Below are 19,659 nucleotides of genomic sequence, written 5' to 3' on the forward strand. Positions count from 1 at the left end.
GGTCACTCTGGGGTTGCCATGTGGGAAATCTGCAGTTTTTGGTGTTTCGAAGTTCGAAAATGTCGGCTTGTCACCGCAACTTCCGGCGCTCATTCTTTTCGACACGCGATTCACTGAGAAACGTGGATCATCTGCGAGTTTTCACAAAAAGGTGAGAAAATTGTGGGAAATCCGTAAATATTGTCTGTGAAATTCATCTATTGTATGTCAACGAATGGGGATTGATAGGAATTGAGTGGAGGATTGGTGTAATTGTGTGCTCTTTTGGCGATTTTAGGTGAATTCCAAGTCGGGAACATGGTGAACCAGCGCATCCCGTCTGTCTTCTCCAAGACGTACGTGACCCCTCGTCGGCCGTACGAGAAGGCCCGTCTCGATCAGGAATTGAGAATCATCGGCGACTATGGTCTGCGCAACAAGCGCGAGGTGTGGCGAGTGAAGTACACTCTGGCCAAGATCCGGAAAGCCGCTCGTGAGCTGCTGACACTGGAGGAGCGCGACGACAAGAGATTGTTCCAAGGTAATTCTCGTTCCTCAGCCCCAAATCCATCTCTAGACTATTATGATGAACAATTCTGAACACCTCTTGTCCGAATTGAGAATGAGAGACTTCAATAATAACAATCCTACACTGAGGCTTTCATCGATATAACCTCACATTCTGTCCGGGAACCCGAAATCTCACCAATTTCCCTCTCTCTCTCTTGCTCAGGAAATGCCCTACTGAGGCGTCTGGTGCGCATTGGAGTGCTGGATGAGTCTCGCATGAAGCTCGATTACGTGCTGGGCTTGAAGATCGAGGACTTCTTGGAGCGTCGCCTTCAGACTCAGGTGTTCAAGTTGGGCTTGGCCAAGTCCTACCATCATGCTCGTGTCCTCATCCGTCAGAGACACATTCGGTAACTACATTTCTTGATCATATGGGCGAGACTCCATGTCCAGAGAAATAACTCTTGAGGTGCCACTGATTGGGGGCGAACGGATCGAGAGTAAGAGGAGGAAGAGAGAGCCTCTCATTCGGCTGTTCCGCCCTCATTCACGCCCCGAAAATTATATGAATCAATCTCTCGGAGATTTGAGTATCTCAAATATTCAGAATTGATTCGATTATCCCGAGGATGTGCAGTAAGTATGCTGATAACAGCCTTGATGGCCTTTTGCGAGTGAAAGATGATGGCTCAGGAAGTCTCATCTTGACAAGTGAAGGGCTAGAATGACCTTATCCTATATCGTTAATCATAAACTGTTCGCTGTTGAAGAACACTGTTTATTTCATAAGTAGGAAACATTCAATTCAGAACAGTTTCCGTAATTGAATTCTTGGTGTTTAAGTAATAGGTTTTAATAGCAATTCCTCTTCCTCAAACAGCGTCCGCAAACAGGTGGTGAACATCCCATCGTTCATCGTCCGTCTGGACTCGCAGAAGCACATTGACTTCTCCGTGAAGTCACCATTCGGTGGCGGACCACCTGGCCGTGTTAAGAAGAAGAACCTGAAGAAGGATCAGGGTGGAGCGGCTGTTGATGAAGATGAAGAAGATTAAGCTCAGCTGCTGTGCATTGACTTAAATGCAGAATAAAGTCTCTGAAGACAGAATATTTGATGTGTGTTTGCATTGTCTCGTGGCAGGATGTCTTCCTGGGCGCATGCGTCCTTCCCGCGCGCCATTTCCCCGTCACGCTGTCAGTGTCCGACAGGAGTTATCCAGAGTCAGGAGGTGTTGTGAAAACTGGAGGCTTTCAGGGACATTTTCCGTGGTTTTTCACATTCAAATACAGGCAATTACCCTTCTGGACGCGTTGAACATCGAAGTGGATTCAGTGCTGAGTGATTTCCCAGTGTTCGGATCGGTTTTCGCGCAGTTGTGGCGAGATTGTGATAAGGAATTGTCGAGAGTTTCCGTGTCTGGATTGACTCCAAGTGCAGCGAGTGAAGGTGAGACTTCGTCCGCAAGAATGAGCGCACGAATTCTGCGATACAGCGGCATTCGGAGGGTTGCGAGCGTGTGCCTAAATCCCCCGCCCGCGGGCAATGCAGCGGGCGATTAAATTGATTCCGGTGCAAGTGCCCCGAAATCGATTCCCTCTCGTCGAGAGTGCCGTAGAAATGCGGTAACCATGGCGATTCAGTCACATGGGGTGGATTTTTGCACAGGCCGACTGAGAGTTTTGTAAACAGCCGGAGTCGCGAGAGGGCCTCTCCCTTCGCTCACACCCGGGGCATTTTCACAACAGAAGCACGCGACAGCCATGCCAATGTACTCGGCAAATAGCAGGACACTTTGGTGGCCCACCAAAGTTTAATGACTCGATATGGATTTTTTTTGTTAAGCCTTTCGCCCCTGCGACTTTGCGACATGGAAACTAACGGACACCTGACTGGTCGATGAGGCGGTGACTGTATTTTGGAGGGAGTCCTTTTCTTCCGGCGATTTCGCGCCCCAAAAAGCAAGGGCGTAGTGTGAGATAATTGTTCGAGGAAGAAGATACAGAACCGAAATAATTGAAAGCTATTTTCATGTTCTTCAGGTCAAACCCGAAAATCCTTTCCAACATTGAGTTCAAATTGATCTATTTTCGATCAATTTAATTGAGAAAATGAATGGATTTTATTTTTAAAAAAATAGGGCGGAAAAGAGTTCAGGATTTTCGATAAAATCCTGAAAGAATTAATCTTGATTCAAACCATGCGAAGGATACTTTTTTTTCATTATACGAAATTTGATATCGAATAGAAGTGAATAAAAGTGGCATGATTTGTTGTGCTTTTCTTCTATACCCTAGAAAGAAAATACGGAAAATACCAAATAGAGTTTCATATTATAGACCTTTTGTGTATAAACTCGGTTTTTCTTGCCTTATGGAGTGAAGAAATGGAGGGAATTGGATTACTTCCTTCAATTATTGCTCACTATGTTGCCATGGAAGTGACCTCTTTAACTCCTTCCGCCTCTTCCATGCACGCTGACGCTCCTGGGCGCCGATCCGAAGATGTGGCTGAGATAACGAGTCGGCGAGTGAGTGCTTGTGACGTGTGAGCATGTGGCCAGGATTCGGCCGCCAGCAGGAGAACCTGAGCCAGCAGGAGACGCTGGCGGACGTGGAGCACATTTCCACCATTGCCGGGAGTTTGGGATCGATCGGGACACTGTCTCAGGTGAGAAGTTGTGTGTGTGTGTGTGTGCACTCAATGAATATTCAAATTTGTCGAGCTCAGAGACCTCAAATTTGCCTTTCAATCCGGTCACAGGAGACTCCCTTATTTCCCTTACAAATGCACACTTTTCCTCTGCGATGGTGCAATAAATCGTGGCTTGGAGAGAGACGTGGAAATCGCCCCGAAGCATGCAACCCACCAAACACCTTCCGGACGCGGTTTTTTTTTTCTTTCTCGAATTCCTCGTGGTCGCTGCCTTTTTTCCACCCTTTCTCACATAATTTTCCAACCAGAACCGCTCCTATACCACATAATGACACATGGGGAATTTATGATGAAAACTTGGGTGATTTTGAAAGAGGTGTGACGACAATTGAAAGTCAAAAAGCACCCCAAAAGTGTCGAAAACCGAATCCTGAAGATGACTTCTCTGAAATTGCAACACTGCAAACTTCCTTCGGCAAATTCACGGCAAAAGGCTAATCACCCGTGTGATTGATTTCCCTGAAATGATGTCAATATTGCTCTCTAAAAGCCACTGCGAGCGTGTGCTTGTGGTGATTAATGCGAGGGCGAAAGGAGGTTGAGGCATACATTATTGCTATTCACTAAGTATTTCGTGTACCTCATCAATGTGAATAAATCGATATTGCTGACTGCACGAGCGCCCAAAAGGGTGAAAAGCCACCCCACTTTTTTTCGGGCGAAAGGGTGAGAAAAACGACATACAAACAGACACGCAGAGAGAGAAATTAATGATATTGTATTTTCGCCTCTATCTAATTGTTATCTGTCTGTTGATTCCACGTGAAGAATGTGGTGGTTTTTTTTAATTATTTCCAACCCCATTGGTGGTTATTTAACTTGTTTTTCATGCACCTACAGTGTGCCGATGAACCTGTCTACGACACTGACCACACCGATCTAAATTCTGATTACGATGAAGCTGAACTTCGACGGGAGTTGCTGAAAGATGTAAGTAAAATATATGACTTTCTGAGGTGATTTCCATGCCGGAATAACGTAATTTCTTAATTTATTGGCAGAAATGGAGACAAATATTTGACACGGTGAGTAATAAACGTATTAAAATACAATTTATGCAGAAAGCAAAGCGAGAAGGTCTGGTAAATTTAAAGGCCAATGAAAATCCTTGCATGAATATATATATACGTATGAATATTTCATGAAAAGTAAATGGATTGATGCATTTCGTGACGGTGTTATTGAGCTTCCTAGAAATCCTAAAGCAATTCCTCATTCGTGTTTCTTTTTTACAAACAACTAATAAAACCACAACACTTTCCAACCCCAACCAAAGACCGGGAAATACATCGGAAGAGTTTGAATTCTATTGAGGAGAGGGAGAAAAAAATGCTTTCATGTTTATATTTCATGGATTTCATGTGGGATATTATGCCTCAAAGTAGAAACACACCGCAAAAGAATTCATCGCAATTCATAAGAGGCTTATGTGAAGCCAAACATGTTTGCAAAACTGAATGGATTTTCCCTGTGCATATTGAAAAGTGTACTTTTTTCCAGATTGATCCTGAAGGATTCGGCGATATACCTGTAGATGATTTTATAAATGCCTTAAAAACACCTGAAATCCAAGCCCAAGTGCCTCTCAATAAACGTGAATTGCTGCTGGAACGTGCCCTGAAATCTAAAGGACCAAAAGGATCTGGCTCCGTGTCATTTCAAGAATTTGTAAATGTGGTAAGTCTAAACATACAATCTCACCCCCGAACTTTCTTTCCGCGCTTATTTCTCCCCAAAAACTGAATTGCTAATAATGTTCTTTGATCAGCAATTGAGGTGAACACAAATAATTTGTGTTTGCTCCTTCGCTATCTATCACTCCCCATCGAGGGGAATAATCTATACATTCTTGATTTTCTATATATGCAAATTACATAATTTTCCTTCACACGATGGCACTTTGGCGAGGGATATTTTATGTCGGCTTTGCGTGTCACCCAACATACAGAACATAAATAATCTCTTCCCAGTGTCTTGCGGATACGCGAAGGCACACGAGCACCTTTCTTTTCCCCAGATTAAATTGTTAGACGTCGTGTCTAACAATTATTTACACAGTGTGGCTGAGGTCATTTCTAATGTGAGTCATATCAGAGTGTGTCTGTATCAGCGGTGGCACAAAAACTACCCCAAAGTGAAACAGCTTATGACAAATTAATCTATTAGTGAAGTGTATTTCACGGTGGAGGATTGTTAAAATTACTCGTGAGGGTGGCCAAACTCACACCCCTTCTGGCGCTTGGGTGGCGTATTATTCGCATTAGCGCGAGTCAGCGTAATTTCGCGTGAGGTCTGTTTTGTGGGCCTCACTATTCTCGCCCTTTATCCTCTCTTTGATATGTCTAGGGGCTTCTCATGTCGAAGGAAATGCTAATTTGCTATGGATTTATGAATGATAACAATAATTGTGACGGCACAATCTTATCAAGGATGCTGTCATGCAATGAAACGCTAGTAAAATCATATTTATTTTCACCTCATTGGTCTGCGCTCTGGTTTTACGCTCCGCATGTTTTCAGGCCGGTTCATGATTTTCATTATGATAAGCCCTCGTTTTTGGCTCTCTGCTGACTCCCCGCGAATGGAATAATGATAATCACCGATGGGGCGGCGTTTTTCCATCCCAGGGGCTCGATTTTCTGGGTGCGAGACACACGATCGATGTTATGCTTTTGTTGTATGACGGCACCATAAATTGTATATTCATGCCAACTAAACTATTCCTCAGGGTCGATGTATAAATTCCACTCTTTTCTCTGGGCCCAACTCGCCCCACGAGGCGAAAGATGGCTCAGGAGAGAGCTTCCTTTGTTGGAACTCTATTTCGATTTCCTTACTCAAAATTTCCATTACTTCACATTCTCTCATTTTGTCCAATTCCAAACTATACACTTCATTTGGAGCTATAAAACTCTCTACAACTCACATTTTATATTGTTAATCGAAATTGAGTTTTCCACTTGGTGGAGTTTTTCAATTTACCATTGCTTTATATGCTGGGCTGATTTACATTTTTGTCAGCTTTCCAAGAAGCAATTTAAGTGTGGATACTGATAGCGCACACGGAGAGCTTCCTTTCGGATAGGATGACATGAATATTGAGTGAATAGTTTTCTAGGTGAAGCTCGTGGAAAAGCTCTTCGTGACATAATTGTGAGTCCAAAGAGGGACTATAAAATTTTCACAATTCAATTTGGATTTCCGCGGAATGTTCTCACATATCATATCTATGTACGTGTAACAATTTAGACTATTATGAAAGTAATTTGAATTCATCTTTTCAATATTACTCTGTGAGCTCACAAGTAATTTTCACCTCAATCTCAGCGCGTCTTCCCGAAATTCCACTGATGCTTCTTGAGAAGTTAATTTCAAGCCAATTTTAGATGAGTAAACAAAACAATCAATTTATCATTTTACCTAATTTTTTCCCCACATTTCTCTAATGTGCGGCATTCTCACAAAGAGAAATCAAGGAAAAGGTAGTGGCATCGGCGAAGACCATTCGTGTTCTTGAAGAACGAAATCAAATGGTAGATAGACAATTTTCCTTTCCAGTTGATTTCGGAATCTCTTGAGCAAATGATGTGTGGGAAAAGAGTGAAGAGAGGGATATTAATGAAAAATAAACAACTCAAGTTGTTTGGGATCAGACAAGAAATAATTGATAATCATCCTTTTGGGTGACTCTTGAGACATTCCTGAAAGGATATTCTCGGGGTGAAAAAGAAGTCCTGAAAAATAGAGTTTGAAGAAGTCACCTCGTGACATGTTTGCAAGGCATATAACATGACCAGTGCGCCTTTGTGGTGTGAAATTAAAGGTAAATACACTAAAATGGTGATGCTGCCTGGAAGGAGTCGAGCTCATCCAATAGTGTCATTGAAAATGCTGCTTGAACGAAGACCATAAAACGTGTGAAATTGGTGCTAGTTGACTGAGAGTCACGTAGAGAGGCGGGAACAATTTGCAATTTCTGTGAAATTGGTCAGAATGCTGAAGCGCAATGGAAGACTTTTGAGGTGAAATAGTGACCGCCTCTCACGTTCGTCTTTCTTCAATGATTCCTCAATATAGAATTCTTTTGCAGTAGTTTTGGGATTGTGAAAAAAAAAGTAAATGACGAGCTAAGACTTTGCGTAATGCCGCACTACAGAACTCTTCTGCGGCATTACGTGACGAATTTCGGTGGAGAAGATATAGAATTATGACGAATGGTGGAAGCACACTGGAAGTTCATTTTCAAATTTCAACATCCAATGGCGTGGAACTTTTCGCACAATTGGCCATATGAGGTGAGAAAATGAGTGAGGCTTTTTGGCCATCGTCATCAAGTGAATAAAATTCAATGATGCATGAGAGTGTTGTGAATCTCCTCAGTCATTTTCCTTCATGGTTCCGCATGTCATGCACTAAAATCCATGAGAAGTGGAAGAAATCACGTAATTTTTACTACTTTCGTCTACCATTATTTGATTTTCCTCGAAGCGCACAACGAAGGAAGCGCACAAAGGGAAAACTGCACATACACCATCCGCACAGGACTCATTTCTCTTAACACTTCAGCTCAAGGAATATATCCCTGATTAGCATTCACGCCACGTTTTCGCACAACACCACATTTTATCCCCCTTCTGCAGCATTCTCGAAATGCACAGACCTATTTCGACCACTCTTGGGCCTCAACATTCCCATTTTCTCCCAATTTCATTCGGCAAACAACAATTGGCAAATGGTCGGCGGAGGATAAAAACAGCCCAACAATTCACTGGCTTGGGATTAGAGAAATTGTCCTGATTGTCTCGTTAGAGGCTCAGAAAGAAAAATGGTTCGATTTTGCGGCAAGGAATCATTAATTGTATTCCTTCCACTCGGAGGATTTCCAATAGGTTTTGCGGCAAACGAGAGATTTGAATAGCTGCAGTAGCATGTTATTATGTTGTAGAGATATAAATGGGGACTCTGGTGATGTTTAGACATCAGTAAATTGGACTCTTCGAAGGACATTTAATGCGATTATGGTTTTCTCGGTATAATAATCTCACAATAGCAATCCGAAGGTCTCCTTACAGATTAATTGACCATTGAAGATTTCTATCACTTTTCAATTTCTTCAGAAACCCCGTAATGGCGGTTAAGTGGCAATTTACAACTTCTTACAGCAGTTACACAATTTCTTAATCATCTGCAATAGCGAAGAGCGAAATTTGATTAATCCAACACGACATTTGGTCTCAAACAAGAAGTAATATTTAATTTTCCTGTTTTGAGCTTAGCGTGCGGCTGATCGGATTTTTCGAGGCATAAAACTCTAACCGGGTTAAACCGATTATCTGGACAATAGTCAGGATTATCCTGCTTCTCTTGCAGAGATTGGCAAATCAGGCATTTTCTCAACCTTTGATTTCACAACCATGCAGAATCCCTTCGCCGCTTGTCTTCTTTGCTGGCATTTTCGGACATTCCCACGCCGATTGCTGGGCTCATGGACTAAATTAGTGGGACTTGAGCAAAGTCTTCTATTATTTCTGGTCACGTTGTTTATGGGTATTTAGTCGTCCTTTTGGTGAACTTTTTCATGGAACTCTTTGAGAATCATTAACTGTGTGCGTGGGAACTTAAATATTTTCTCTGACAAATGCTTACTTCGTGGAGGCTATTTGTGTGTTCTAAATTAGGGGATTTATTGCGGGGGGAATCCTTGAGGATCCTTCCATTCAACTCTCATTTTGCACTCATTTTGCACTCATTTTGAGAAAGTGTGAATGTCTCTATTTTAGTGCATCCCTTTCAAAATGCTCTTTCGGTGGCATCAAACGGATAATTTCTCATTGTACCAACACGTTCTTCGCACTGTAAATGGTATTGTGAGACGAAAGGCATTCAATATGATGAAAAATGTTGGGCTCTCTCAAAGGAGTTGCACGGTGAAGGTAGGAATTATTGAGCAGTTCAGTGGGGGATGGAAGAAACTGACGTGAGGGAGACAATATGGTAGAGATCCTGACCAGAAATGTCCCTACATCGCTGTTGGCCAGGGTGAAAGAGACCTGCAAAATGGGCGGAAAATTACAATCGAAAAGTGACAACAAAGACATGCCTCTGGTAGGGTCATTTGTTCATTGATTTCACCTCCATTTGACCCCGTTGCACCCCTGCAATTCTCTCTCTTCCTCACTCGTGAGCAAACAATTTTGTCTCCCGCCCCGTAAATATTTGGATTTTGGGTGTCCGTAACGAAATTCTAAAGCGCTTTTTACCCTCCTATCACCACAGATTTTTTTTTATCTCCACCTTCAATTACCGTGGAGATTTTTTTCCGCACCTTCTCGTTAGGATCTTTCCCTTCTCCCATGGCATTTTTTCCCCATGACTCTTCCCAATAAGAGACCAAAGTTAATTATGAAACAATTCGATGACAGACTGCCGCCGAGATTTTTGAAGATAATTTGTCTGTTTGGAAGATATGATGTGATATATAGAGATGCGTATATTTGTGCTACATTCCTCGCTTACAGTGGCGAACAGAGTGTCTGTTGAGGTGCAAATGGCTATGGTTTCACCTCAACATTCTGCTCTTCACTGTCTATGGCGTCTCGATCAACTGATGTCCACCTTCATTAGGATGGATGATTCAATTGTTGAGTGCCACTAAAATATTTCGAAAGCATTAAAAGTTGGACAACGTGTCGCCTACACAAGGGTTTGTCGACCAATATTTCGTCGTGATGTTTGATTATCAACTCGATAGTGCATGATAAATCGTCCTGTGTCACAGGCATAAATGCTTGGGAGAGAAATCTCGATAAAATTAATATGTTAAAGATACTTTATAGTGTGTCACCATCACTCTCTCTCTCTCTCTGTCTGTGAAATGTTTGCTGATGGAAAAATCCCCGAAAATGCCTCAATTGAGGGACTTTGTGCTGCGGTGTTTCGTCGTGACTTTGATCTTGGACCACAGGAGGGGGTGGAAGGTGTGTGTGAAGGACGTAGAATTATGTGTGACATTGCTGAGGACCAACACAAACTTCTCAGTTGGATAAATGCTCAGTGTTTGATAATGAGATAAAAGTCTTGGATCCTTCACTGTTGTGCACTTTTTTCTCCCTGTGCAAGGGACACATTTTGAGGGAGGAAGCGACGTGATTACTGACCAGTGGTAGGTGCTGTGGTGTCAAAAAGTTTTACCTTTCTGTGTGTGTCCGAGGCGACAATGCCAATTCCCATAAATCAGCGTTTGTCCTTTGCGTGCCGGCAATCGAAGAAAAAAAAAGAGACACACAAAACACTGTGGACACTTTCGTGAGATCACTCCTAAAGGCTGAGATACACAGCCAAAAACCTCCACGTAGTGCAATAGAGACATTACAAGGAGGTCCTTTCTTCACTGTCTTGTTGGACTCCCATGCAGCTAAAGGACTCATTTGTCCTTTGATCTGTTTCACATGTGTGTGGCTTCCAGTGGGTGGTATGTTTTTTTTTTAATTAGTTCTCTGCTGCGAAACATTCGTCTTGGTTGTATTAATTTCATACAAATATTGTGAATCTCCTTACAATGGATTTCAGAGTAATTGCAGTATTGCTAACGATGTGCCTGACACGGAGTGTGAACTGTTGAATTCAGCAGGCAATTCAATCACCCGCACAAGAGAAGTATGATGCAGAATCATTTGTATGTCATCATTTGTCAGGCCAAAGGGAGTAATTCATTCACTAATGGGCATTTTCGCCAGCATTCAATTTACTAAATCCACTGAATTCAACAAATTGTTTGCTATTGTTACAATTTCAGCCAGTGATTGTTGCTTCGGAGGATGAATCGATGAGCAGGACCCAAGGCAGGACTGCAGCTGTTGTTTATTCATGCATTTAAAGGGTATACAAATTTGATGATTTTGCAATTGGATAGGCTAATTGATCTGTCTTCAACAAATCAAAGTTCAAAATGGTGCCATCAGATGAAGGCAAAAAGTGATTATATTCCTGGATGTGTGACATGACGAAGAGGGGCAAGACGGAAGCTATTAACAGTCTGCTCTTTGCGCAAATGTGTCCTTTTGTGGGTATGAAAGACTCCAAGCACAGTTTTCGATAGAGTTGGGCCTCCTGTGAAATTTGATACTGTGAATACAGCAGACGAGATTCATATTTTCCTTCAAAATAGCACATTGCATGAGCATGTCTTTCACCTCCGCCCCATGATTCGATCCTCTCTTGGCTTCTGACGACTGGCGAACAAGCCCTTTGCATAATTTCTCAATTAGTATTGGAGGAAAAGTCAAATATTTACCCTGGAAGAAAGTGGTGTTTGTCCTCTTTGTCCACGGCTGTCTTTGCGGCGTCTCTATGGTCCAGAAGTGCCAACAAGAAGTCGAGCATCTGAAGACGATGGTGTCAAATATCAATCGACCATTGACTTCCTTCAGCCCATTAGTCCACCCAGGCGTCATCTGCTCGTCTTGAAACACGAAAGACACATTTACAAGAGGACCCAACTTCCTCCACGGATATCGCTTCTGGTGCGACGGGGATGATTTCAGGGAATTGCCTTATTGACTTAGGGGCACGTGCTGACATCCAGTAATCCAACTGCATGGGTCACACCAATAGAAATTTGTCATGCGATGGAGAGAGACGACTTTTAATTTTATGCATTAAGAAGGTTAAAGCGATGATGTTAAGAGGGTTTTTTCCTCACACTGAGGGTTGACTGTGTCGAGTAAATATTGTTGTAATATTAATATGTTGTCTGACAGTGCTCTATGGTGTGATCTGGAGATGGCAAGAGTCAAACAGTGAAGAGCAGCAAAGGCAGCAAACCAGGAAGTCATATTTTTACGACAGTTTCAGTGTGCAGGACTGTGACACTGAAATAATATCCTTCCTGGGATTTCTCCTCTCGACTTCAATGAGAACTGCATAACACTGCATTTCTCCGCTGGTAGATTGAGTGTTAATAACTTTGGCTAATTAATGAGGAGCGATCCAAACTTACACAAAGCTACTTCTTTCTGTGATTACCGCTCATTTACATTGCAGCGCCATTATCTTCCATAAAGCGTTGAGGAGCAATATTGCATATAATGTGTTCTCCTTCCACGCTTTATCGCGGGTGTCTGGATATATCGCAACGCATGGCTCAATAGGAGGCAAACAGCACTTTATCTCACCAATCCATCACATTGCTTTATTGCCTCTCCTTTTCTCTTCCGGCACGCTCTTGTGTGCCGTTTTTTCGCCGCTCCTCACCCACCGTCCACTGGAATATCAATTTCGGATATTGCTGAAGGTGAACTCGAGTTCCTGGGCCATATGCCATGTGGCAGCTTCTGCCGGCGGAACTCGCCATTCTGCGCCCAGGAGGTGTGCTTCTCCGGCATCTCCAATATCGGCGGCTGCTTCTGAATCAATACAAAACCGCAGGTAGAGAGCATCTCGGATCTTTCACCATCGGGCACAGCCTTTACCCACTGCAGATGTGAATTTTTTCTCCGCTTGTGCGGCAGCGAGGGAGTCTCATATGAATTTAATTCACCCTTATTATCGGAGCCATCCATTTTTTTCTGTGTGGTGTGCTGTTGTCCATGTTTAATCGGCAGACGTACAAAAAATTCGCCTCTGCAACACCTTTTTTCCACTACCCCTGCCAACAGCCTCTGGCAACAATAGCGCGGGTGTTTCAGCAGACAGGAGGATGGATTTGAAAAATTTGTTTGGATTAATGATCACGCAGAACAAGGATCTCTTCCTGCTGTCTCGACAGTGCTTCTTTATTTTCGGGGTGTCTTTCCGTGTGCGCATTTTAGGGGGAGAAATAAGAAATCGCACAATGATTAGATTTTCACACATTCATCGTATGGCGTGCCACCTTTTCACTTCCACAGAAGCCACCACACTAATTTCCACATGGATATGTGGATTGAGATGGGACCCCACTTTTTTTTCCTTTATTATTCTCCTCTCAATAAACTGGAAATATTGGGAACAGAAGGCACTCCTCTTGATTAATATTTAAAAGTTCACATTATGCGCTGAGGATGCTTCACACAGCGGATTCTCAAGCCCAAATTGGCAACAGATGTCTTGGACGCGTGCCTTCGGATTACCGATATCCCTCAAGATGCCCTCGAGGCTCGGAGAGGGTAGAGTTTCGCTGGCCTCATCCACCAGTCCAAACCACTTGATTAATATTAAATTACTGGCGACAAAGGACTTGCGAAAAAATTTTGGCGAAGAGCATGTGTTGCCCCTCCTGTCTCTTAATCGTTTTGCACATGTTCTCCCGATTGAGAGTGCAGATAAGGCACTCTTTCTCTTGATTAATACACGGAAGTGAAGGAGGAAGCGCAGTTTGTGGAAGTTTAATTATTAGTTTTTCGTTGTTCTCCTTGGAAGATATCCAGAACGAAAGGTTTTACCACCATTTCATCCATGATATTGATCGTAATTTAAATTTTGACTTTTGGTCTAATTGACTTTTTACTGTTATTTTCAATTTTATTTATTAACTCCATTGAATCAAGATGAGGACTAAAAGAATTTCATAATTAAAGTTATCTCTGACGTTATCACATACTATTAATGACGTGATGACAAAGTGTCAGGTCAAATTGTGAATGTAGATTGAACAGAATGATTTCGTCGCATGACTCATCTGTCGCAATTTTATGTCTAGCTTCCCTCAATATATTATTGAGTATGATGTGCATAGAATCAATTATGGCCTCTCGGTCAAAATTACCAATAAATATCAATTATGTAACTGCTAGTCACAAAGAATTTATTGGCAATTTCGTCGTGTGGAGAATTCCCAGAGTGAGGAATCTCTGTGCATGTTGTGAATATATCCTCTGAACCATCTGCTCAGACCCGCGAGAGATTGTGGTTCTGGGCACTTTTCTCCACAATGTTTCGCTGAGAATTACATGTTGAATTCTATCTGTGTTCTCGTGAATAAAAATGCTATCTTGACAATGCTTCCCTGGACTAAAGACACACTCAGTGCTGGCATTTTTGTGGCCATTCACTGGCGCGAGAGGATATGAGGTGGGTTACCATTAGAACATTTGTCCATCGCGGTGATTGAATCTGAGAACATGGACTTTATGGCTCTCTGCCATGTGTGATAAATCAGTTTTAGGGATCTCTCTCCCAGGTGGGGATCATCCCACAGCTCTCTGTCGCGATGGAGAAGCCAAGTAGCGCGAGGGCTCATCAGGAATTCCTCGCAGTGTGTCCCAAGAAGAGATCTCTGCGATGGGAGAGAGAGAGAGCATTTCATACATGGCAGACCCTTTCGGAGGGTGCAATCTGTGAAATGCTGGAAGGAATTTCATAATCGATGATATTTTAGGAAGCTCTTCATCACACCCCCACCGTCGAGACACCCTCGAGATCCCGACAAGAGGAATACGGCAGCAGGACAAAAAAAAAAGCTGAGCCAAAACCCTCGCTGCCTCTTTATTTACAGCGTGACAGATGTCCTGCGCGGCTCACTTCCCAAACACCAGTCTCTCCGCATCTGATTTTCACGGATGCAATGTGCGTAGGTAGATTTCTCCAAAGAGAGCGCCCGCACAGAAACTCGTGGGCGAATAGCCTCACGTGCAGCAAATTTCTATGAGGCTGCGCACTCCCGGAAAGAGGCGAAGGCATCGCATTTGACGTAGGGTGAAGAAAAAAATCCACAAGAACGAAAACCACATCGTCGAATCCCTATGAAATTATGTTATAATTTACGAGGTCTTCGGAGCGAGAAATTTTTTTTTTCACCATTCAATTCCAACTTTTCTCCACTCTTTGACTCACCAATGCTCAAGTCTCGATTAGGCATTTCCTGGGCATAGAAAAAAGAGAGAAATTTTCCTGCAGATTACTTAATATTTTCGTGCGTGAAAGTCCAAGAGGTGATTAAGGCCTAATTAGGCTTCCATCCCTCTTCAGCCTCTCGTGGCTTATCAAATGATTAACCCGCAATGGCGAGATCAAGCGGCATGCTATAGTTTCACACGTACGTCTCCACTTACCTGCGGATATTCTTTGTTCTTTATTTCCACGCCGATGCAATAACAAGTTCATTTTGGCGCCTTCATAAAATTCCCGCCGGAGCTTCGCGTATGAGATTATCCCGCCTCGGCAGACAGAAGCAATTGTGGCGATGATGATGGTTGGCACGGGTCTTCGGGCTGAGGTCAAAGGTGAGGCTCTTGATGTAAGGTAAGCGTGGCTCAGGCAGAACGGAAGAAAAGAATTTCGGGGAATAAAAACATGCGAAAGGAAGGCATAACATACCGACCAAGCATTTAATTCAAGAGATGAGTAATGCGTCTTGGAATTGAGAGGAAAGGAAGAAGAAAATTCTGTGATACGGCAAAAGACGTTCGTCTCCGTAAGTATGAGATTTGTAAATCGAAAAAATGTTTTCTTTCTGTAATTTTCACAAAAATAATTTCTCTGCATCAAACGCGGGTTTTTCTCACAGAAAGCGAAATTTTATGGAGCAACGAAAAGTTGGAGTGTGAATGAAAAATTAGGTTACCCTTTTTGCCTACAACTCTCAATTATGTTAATTTTTGCCTCTTCACGAAATCATCCGTACATATTTATTGCTTTCAGCTGCCAAAAGAACTTCTCAATTGACGCACAAGTTTTGGGGTAAATATTTAATTTCAGAGTGGCAATATTATATGTACTTCCTCTGGGCGTTAATGTGCTGATGTCGAAAATGAAAGTGATTGCCTAAGCAGATCATTTGGAAATTTATTGGGCAATGGTTAACAAGAAAAGTCGTTCAAATTCACTTGAGGCGTAAGTTATTGCGGAATAGGATAATTTTCAATGATGTTCTCAAGACAAATTTTTCAGTAGTGGTGTTATTCGTCTATTTTATACCTTTGATGGCACAAAATGGTGCACTTTGGGTGCCAAGAAGGCGATGGTGTGTGCTTTAAATTAGTATCAACAACTGTTAAGCGATGCCATAAGATACTGTCCCCATAAAGTGATTAAATATTTTAAATTATGTAGTGTCTTGGGGCTTCCTTCTTTCATCCCAGCATATAATTTATTTTATATTTGAATTTTATCTCCCTCACTCTCTGGCACAATTCAAAAAACGTGGAAATAACACACGGTATCGTGCTGAAGGGAGTCATAAAAATAGGCAATTTATAATCGTAAAAATTGAAACAGAAAGTGTTTTGTATAAATTTTTTCTTCGGAGGATGTTTGAAGAATTTTATGGCTCTCGAGTGACTCCTCTTGTGACTTCTCGTCATGTGCCTCGTGCTTCTGGGCATCTCTCCTGTGAATAAATCATCAATTTTAATGTCCTCCACAAGTCCCCAGTGTCCACGCCTCAGCCACACTGTCCTGTTGCTCTCTGGCCTCTTTGCCAATTCGACAGCTGGCCAGTTGGTGACCCTCTGTGCGGCGGAGGACCGGCCGAAAGAGAGACTCCCGATAAATTAGCTGAATGGGAAGGTTTGGATCTCTCTTTGAAATTGGCACAACTAATTTCCAACATCACTTCGATGGCAATCGCCCATTCTTGGGCGCTACCCTCGTCTGATAATTCCTCCTCAGAGGGAGGTCGGAGGCATGGAAATCTCGCATGTCAATTTGGCACGTTGTTTGCCATTGTTTGCTCCGCCATCTGAACGCTCTATCGAGAGGAATCAGTGTCAGATTTCAGGCAGATCCATTTGGCCAAGATACACACAGTCCCCAGAAATCTCCGCCATTGTTATTCCAACTAATAGATGTATGTAAAGTTTAATGCAACATTTACCAACTCGGAATGTACAATTGAAAAACAGTCCAATAAATAGCATGTCTTTCACCGAGACTTGGTGTCTGTTTGTGTCATTCGATCTTCACATTTTCCGCGCTACAAACTCTCCAAGGGTGGATCATGTTCCGCTGTGACGATGGAATTATCCATGGAGTCATCTAGCAGATCTATTTCTCACTTTTACACCAAGACACCATTCACTGGGTGACCTCTGGAGCATCTCTTTGTTGGAGATCAACATGCATTTAACAGTTATACGCATTTGAAAACTAAAGGGAATATTTGCATTCTCGTTCTGGTAAATCATGACCAGAAGGACCTAGTTTTGATGCTAAGATTCCCTCCGTTGCTGCAAGCCGAATGCTATTTTTTTGACGAAATGATCATGCATCGATTAAACGCTTAGAGTTGTTTTTTCCTCGAAACCCCTTGAGAAAATCCCAAGTGCATTATAATGATTTTTCAATAGTGTTAATTCAGTGAGTGGTAATTTAATTCCTCTTGAGCCACGGCTGAAGGGGAGGAGAGAGAAAGGCAAGCACAAAAGTGCGGCTTATTCCTCTTGTTTGATTTTGTCGCCACCGGAACAAGATGTTGGCTGAAGGTATTCAAATTACAAGCACGAGGTTCACAGTTGCAGTGAATTCCCCTCCATTTTCAACATAATAAACATAAATAATAAAAGATTCCAGCCGATAGAATCGTGGGCACGAGCTCAGACAGATTTTAATCTTCAATGCAAGAGCATGCTGATATTAAAGTGAGAGAGAAGGATGGAATAAAAAAGAAATTGGCTGAATAAGAAGGAAATATCCATCCGCATTTACGTAAATTTCTCTCTAAGGGTAATTCACCCAGTTTTTTTTTCACTCCTCGTCCGTTTCAATTCAATTGAACTTCCTTGTGGAGTTATTCGGCTCACTGAATTTTTACATGATCCTTTGTTTTCGTCTCCCGCTCGGGATTCTTGTCCTTTGCCATTTCGAATGTTTGGGTGTGTGTGTATAAAATCTTAGATGTTTAGTGAAAAAAAAATCCACAAATCCCCCAAAATAAAATGCAACGAGTGCTGCAGGAGGAAAATATCCAAATACACAATTAGACATTTTTAAAAGTTTGCAAACATGCAGCAAAACAGAAAATTTCAACAGCTTTTCAGTGCGGCGCAAATATTTGTCGGCAACCAGAGATTCTATGCACGAAATCGCATATATTCCCTAGCGAACTGGAAGACCACACTCCAAATTCATCTGGCGATTGTTCAAATACACCGGCTCAGTATATTTCATTCTGTTCATCCACCACTTATTGTGTTTGTGGACCGTCAACTTTAACTATTTGCGGCTTTTTTTTATTTAGTCTCAGCTCTCTTCTTTTCCTCCTTCAGTTCAGCGAGAGCCTGGCAAAAGGTGTTACTATCCGACGTGGTGCATAACCGTTGAGGAATTGTTTAAATATTTTTACACAACCCTCGAGATGCTCTGGATGCAAATGTTGAATTAATAAACAATGAAATGTGCTTATTTTAAACAATGTTCGGCACGCGAGTCGCAACTGATCAAATAAATTTGGATAATTTATTAAGATAACAGAAGACTTAACCCAAAAAGAGGATCTACCGAATATTTCCTCAAAGCATAAGATTACCCTGTTCGTCTCTGACATGCATGAATTCTGCAAAACCCGCTCATTTGTAAGACTTCAGCACACTTGGAGTAAACTGGCAAACTTGTGCGTCATCCCTCATTTCCCTATCGTTTGGAGGATGTTTGAAGTGTGTGGCTTAGTATCGAATTACCGATTTTCAACTATAAGATTATGCGGTTGGTGCCACCCTGGAAGTGCAGAAGGGTTGACTGATTGAGAAATTTGCCGTATAAAATTTTCCCCTTGAGATCCTCATTCAAATATCGCTTTTTCTATACGTTTTTTTTTCCTTGCCAAGTCGCACCCCTTTCGTCACTCTTCTTATGCTATGTAATTGTGGAATTTGGTGTCGTGCATTGAAGCAAAGACATAATAAGGAGAATAGAAAAACAACAACATAATAAAACACACATTGGAAGCCAGGTGCAATACCGGAACTCAAATCTCCTCCCCTGCTGCACTTTTATTCAGACTCTCAATAAAAAGGTCTTGTAAAAAGGCGACTGCGACTCTATTTTTTTCAGGTGTGTTTTCGTGGCAATCTACTTTATATGCATTTCCATCAAAGCCAATACCTTCTGCCTCAGATCCATAATCGGGCAGTTGGGGAAGAATGTTTTTTCCCATCAAATCTTTTTTTTTATTCGCCAGGATACGGAGGGTGAGTTGAGGTAGAACAGCCCTAAAGTTTGTTTTCTCAACAATCAACTGAATCATTTACGATTGTTTATCAAGTGAGATAGTGCGCGGCAAAGCGGCATAACGCGAGCATTTATTAAAATAATAAAAAGCATAACTAATGATAATATTGTGACAATATGGTTCCTCTTTCCGAGCAGGACATGCAGTGACATTTCACTGAAACGCAAACATTTTTCCCGTGTAGAAGAATTGGATATGGGAATGAAATATGAAATTCCTTAACACGTTTCTGTTAATGAATATATTTGTTCAATTTAATTGATTCGTTCCATTACTAGAAGGGTAACTGCCAGGGAATATTCTTGAAGCTTTG

General features: G+C 42.1%; 2 protein-coding genes across 2 annotated transcripts in view; both read left to right on the forward strand.

Annotated features, from left to right (window-relative positions):
* Positions 1 to 64: 64 nt before the first annotated feature.
* LOC132263985 (small ribosomal subunit protein uS4) lies at positions 65 to 1,599 on the forward strand. Its single transcript, XM_059764021.1, has 4 exons — positions 65 to 151; positions 278 to 520; positions 713 to 899; positions 1,370 to 1,599. The coding sequence occupies exons 2-4, from the start codon at positions 298 to 300 to the stop codon at positions 1,542 to 1,544; spliced, it is 585 nt and encodes a 194-aa protein (XP_059620004.1). The 5' UTR covers positions 65 to 151; positions 278 to 297; the 3' UTR covers positions 1,545 to 1,599.
* Positions 1,600 to 4,030: 2,431 nt separating this feature from the next.
* Positions 4,031 to 19,659, forward strand: part of LOC132264125 (protein rhomboid) — an 82,144-nt gene continuing 66,515 nt past the window's right edge. The window contains exons 1-3 of the mRNA XM_059764211.1: positions 4,031 to 4,132; positions 4,204 to 4,227; positions 4,703 to 4,879. Coding sequence (XP_059620194.1) covers positions 4,031 to 4,132; positions 4,204 to 4,227; positions 4,703 to 4,879 — 303 coding nt within the window. The remainder of the gene's footprint in view (positions 4,133 to 4,203; positions 4,228 to 4,702; positions 4,880 to 19,659) is intronic.

Source organism: Phlebotomus argentipes, unplaced genomic scaffold (assembly GCF_947086385.1).
Source record: "Phlebotomus argentipes unplaced genomic scaffold, Phlebotomus argentipes genome assembly contig_32, whole genome shotgun sequence".
Lineage (NCBI taxonomy): Eukaryota > Metazoa > Arthropoda > Insecta > Diptera > Psychodidae > Phlebotomus > Phlebotomus argentipes.

Excerpts from the sequence above, each read along its gene's own strand:
- LOC132263985 (XM_059764021.1), top strand. The coding sequence starts at position 298 with ATGGTGAACCAGCGCATCCCGTCTGTCTTCTCCAAGACGTACGTGACC. Across the intron at positions 521-712 it reads CGACAAGAGATTGTTCCAAG|GAAATGCCCTACTGAGGCGT; the intron begins GTAATTCTCGTT and ends TCTCTTGCTCAG. Across the intron at positions 900-1,369 it reads ATCCGTCAGAGACACATTCG|CGTCCGCAAACAGGTGGTGA; the intron begins GTAACTACATTT and ends TTCCTCAAACAG.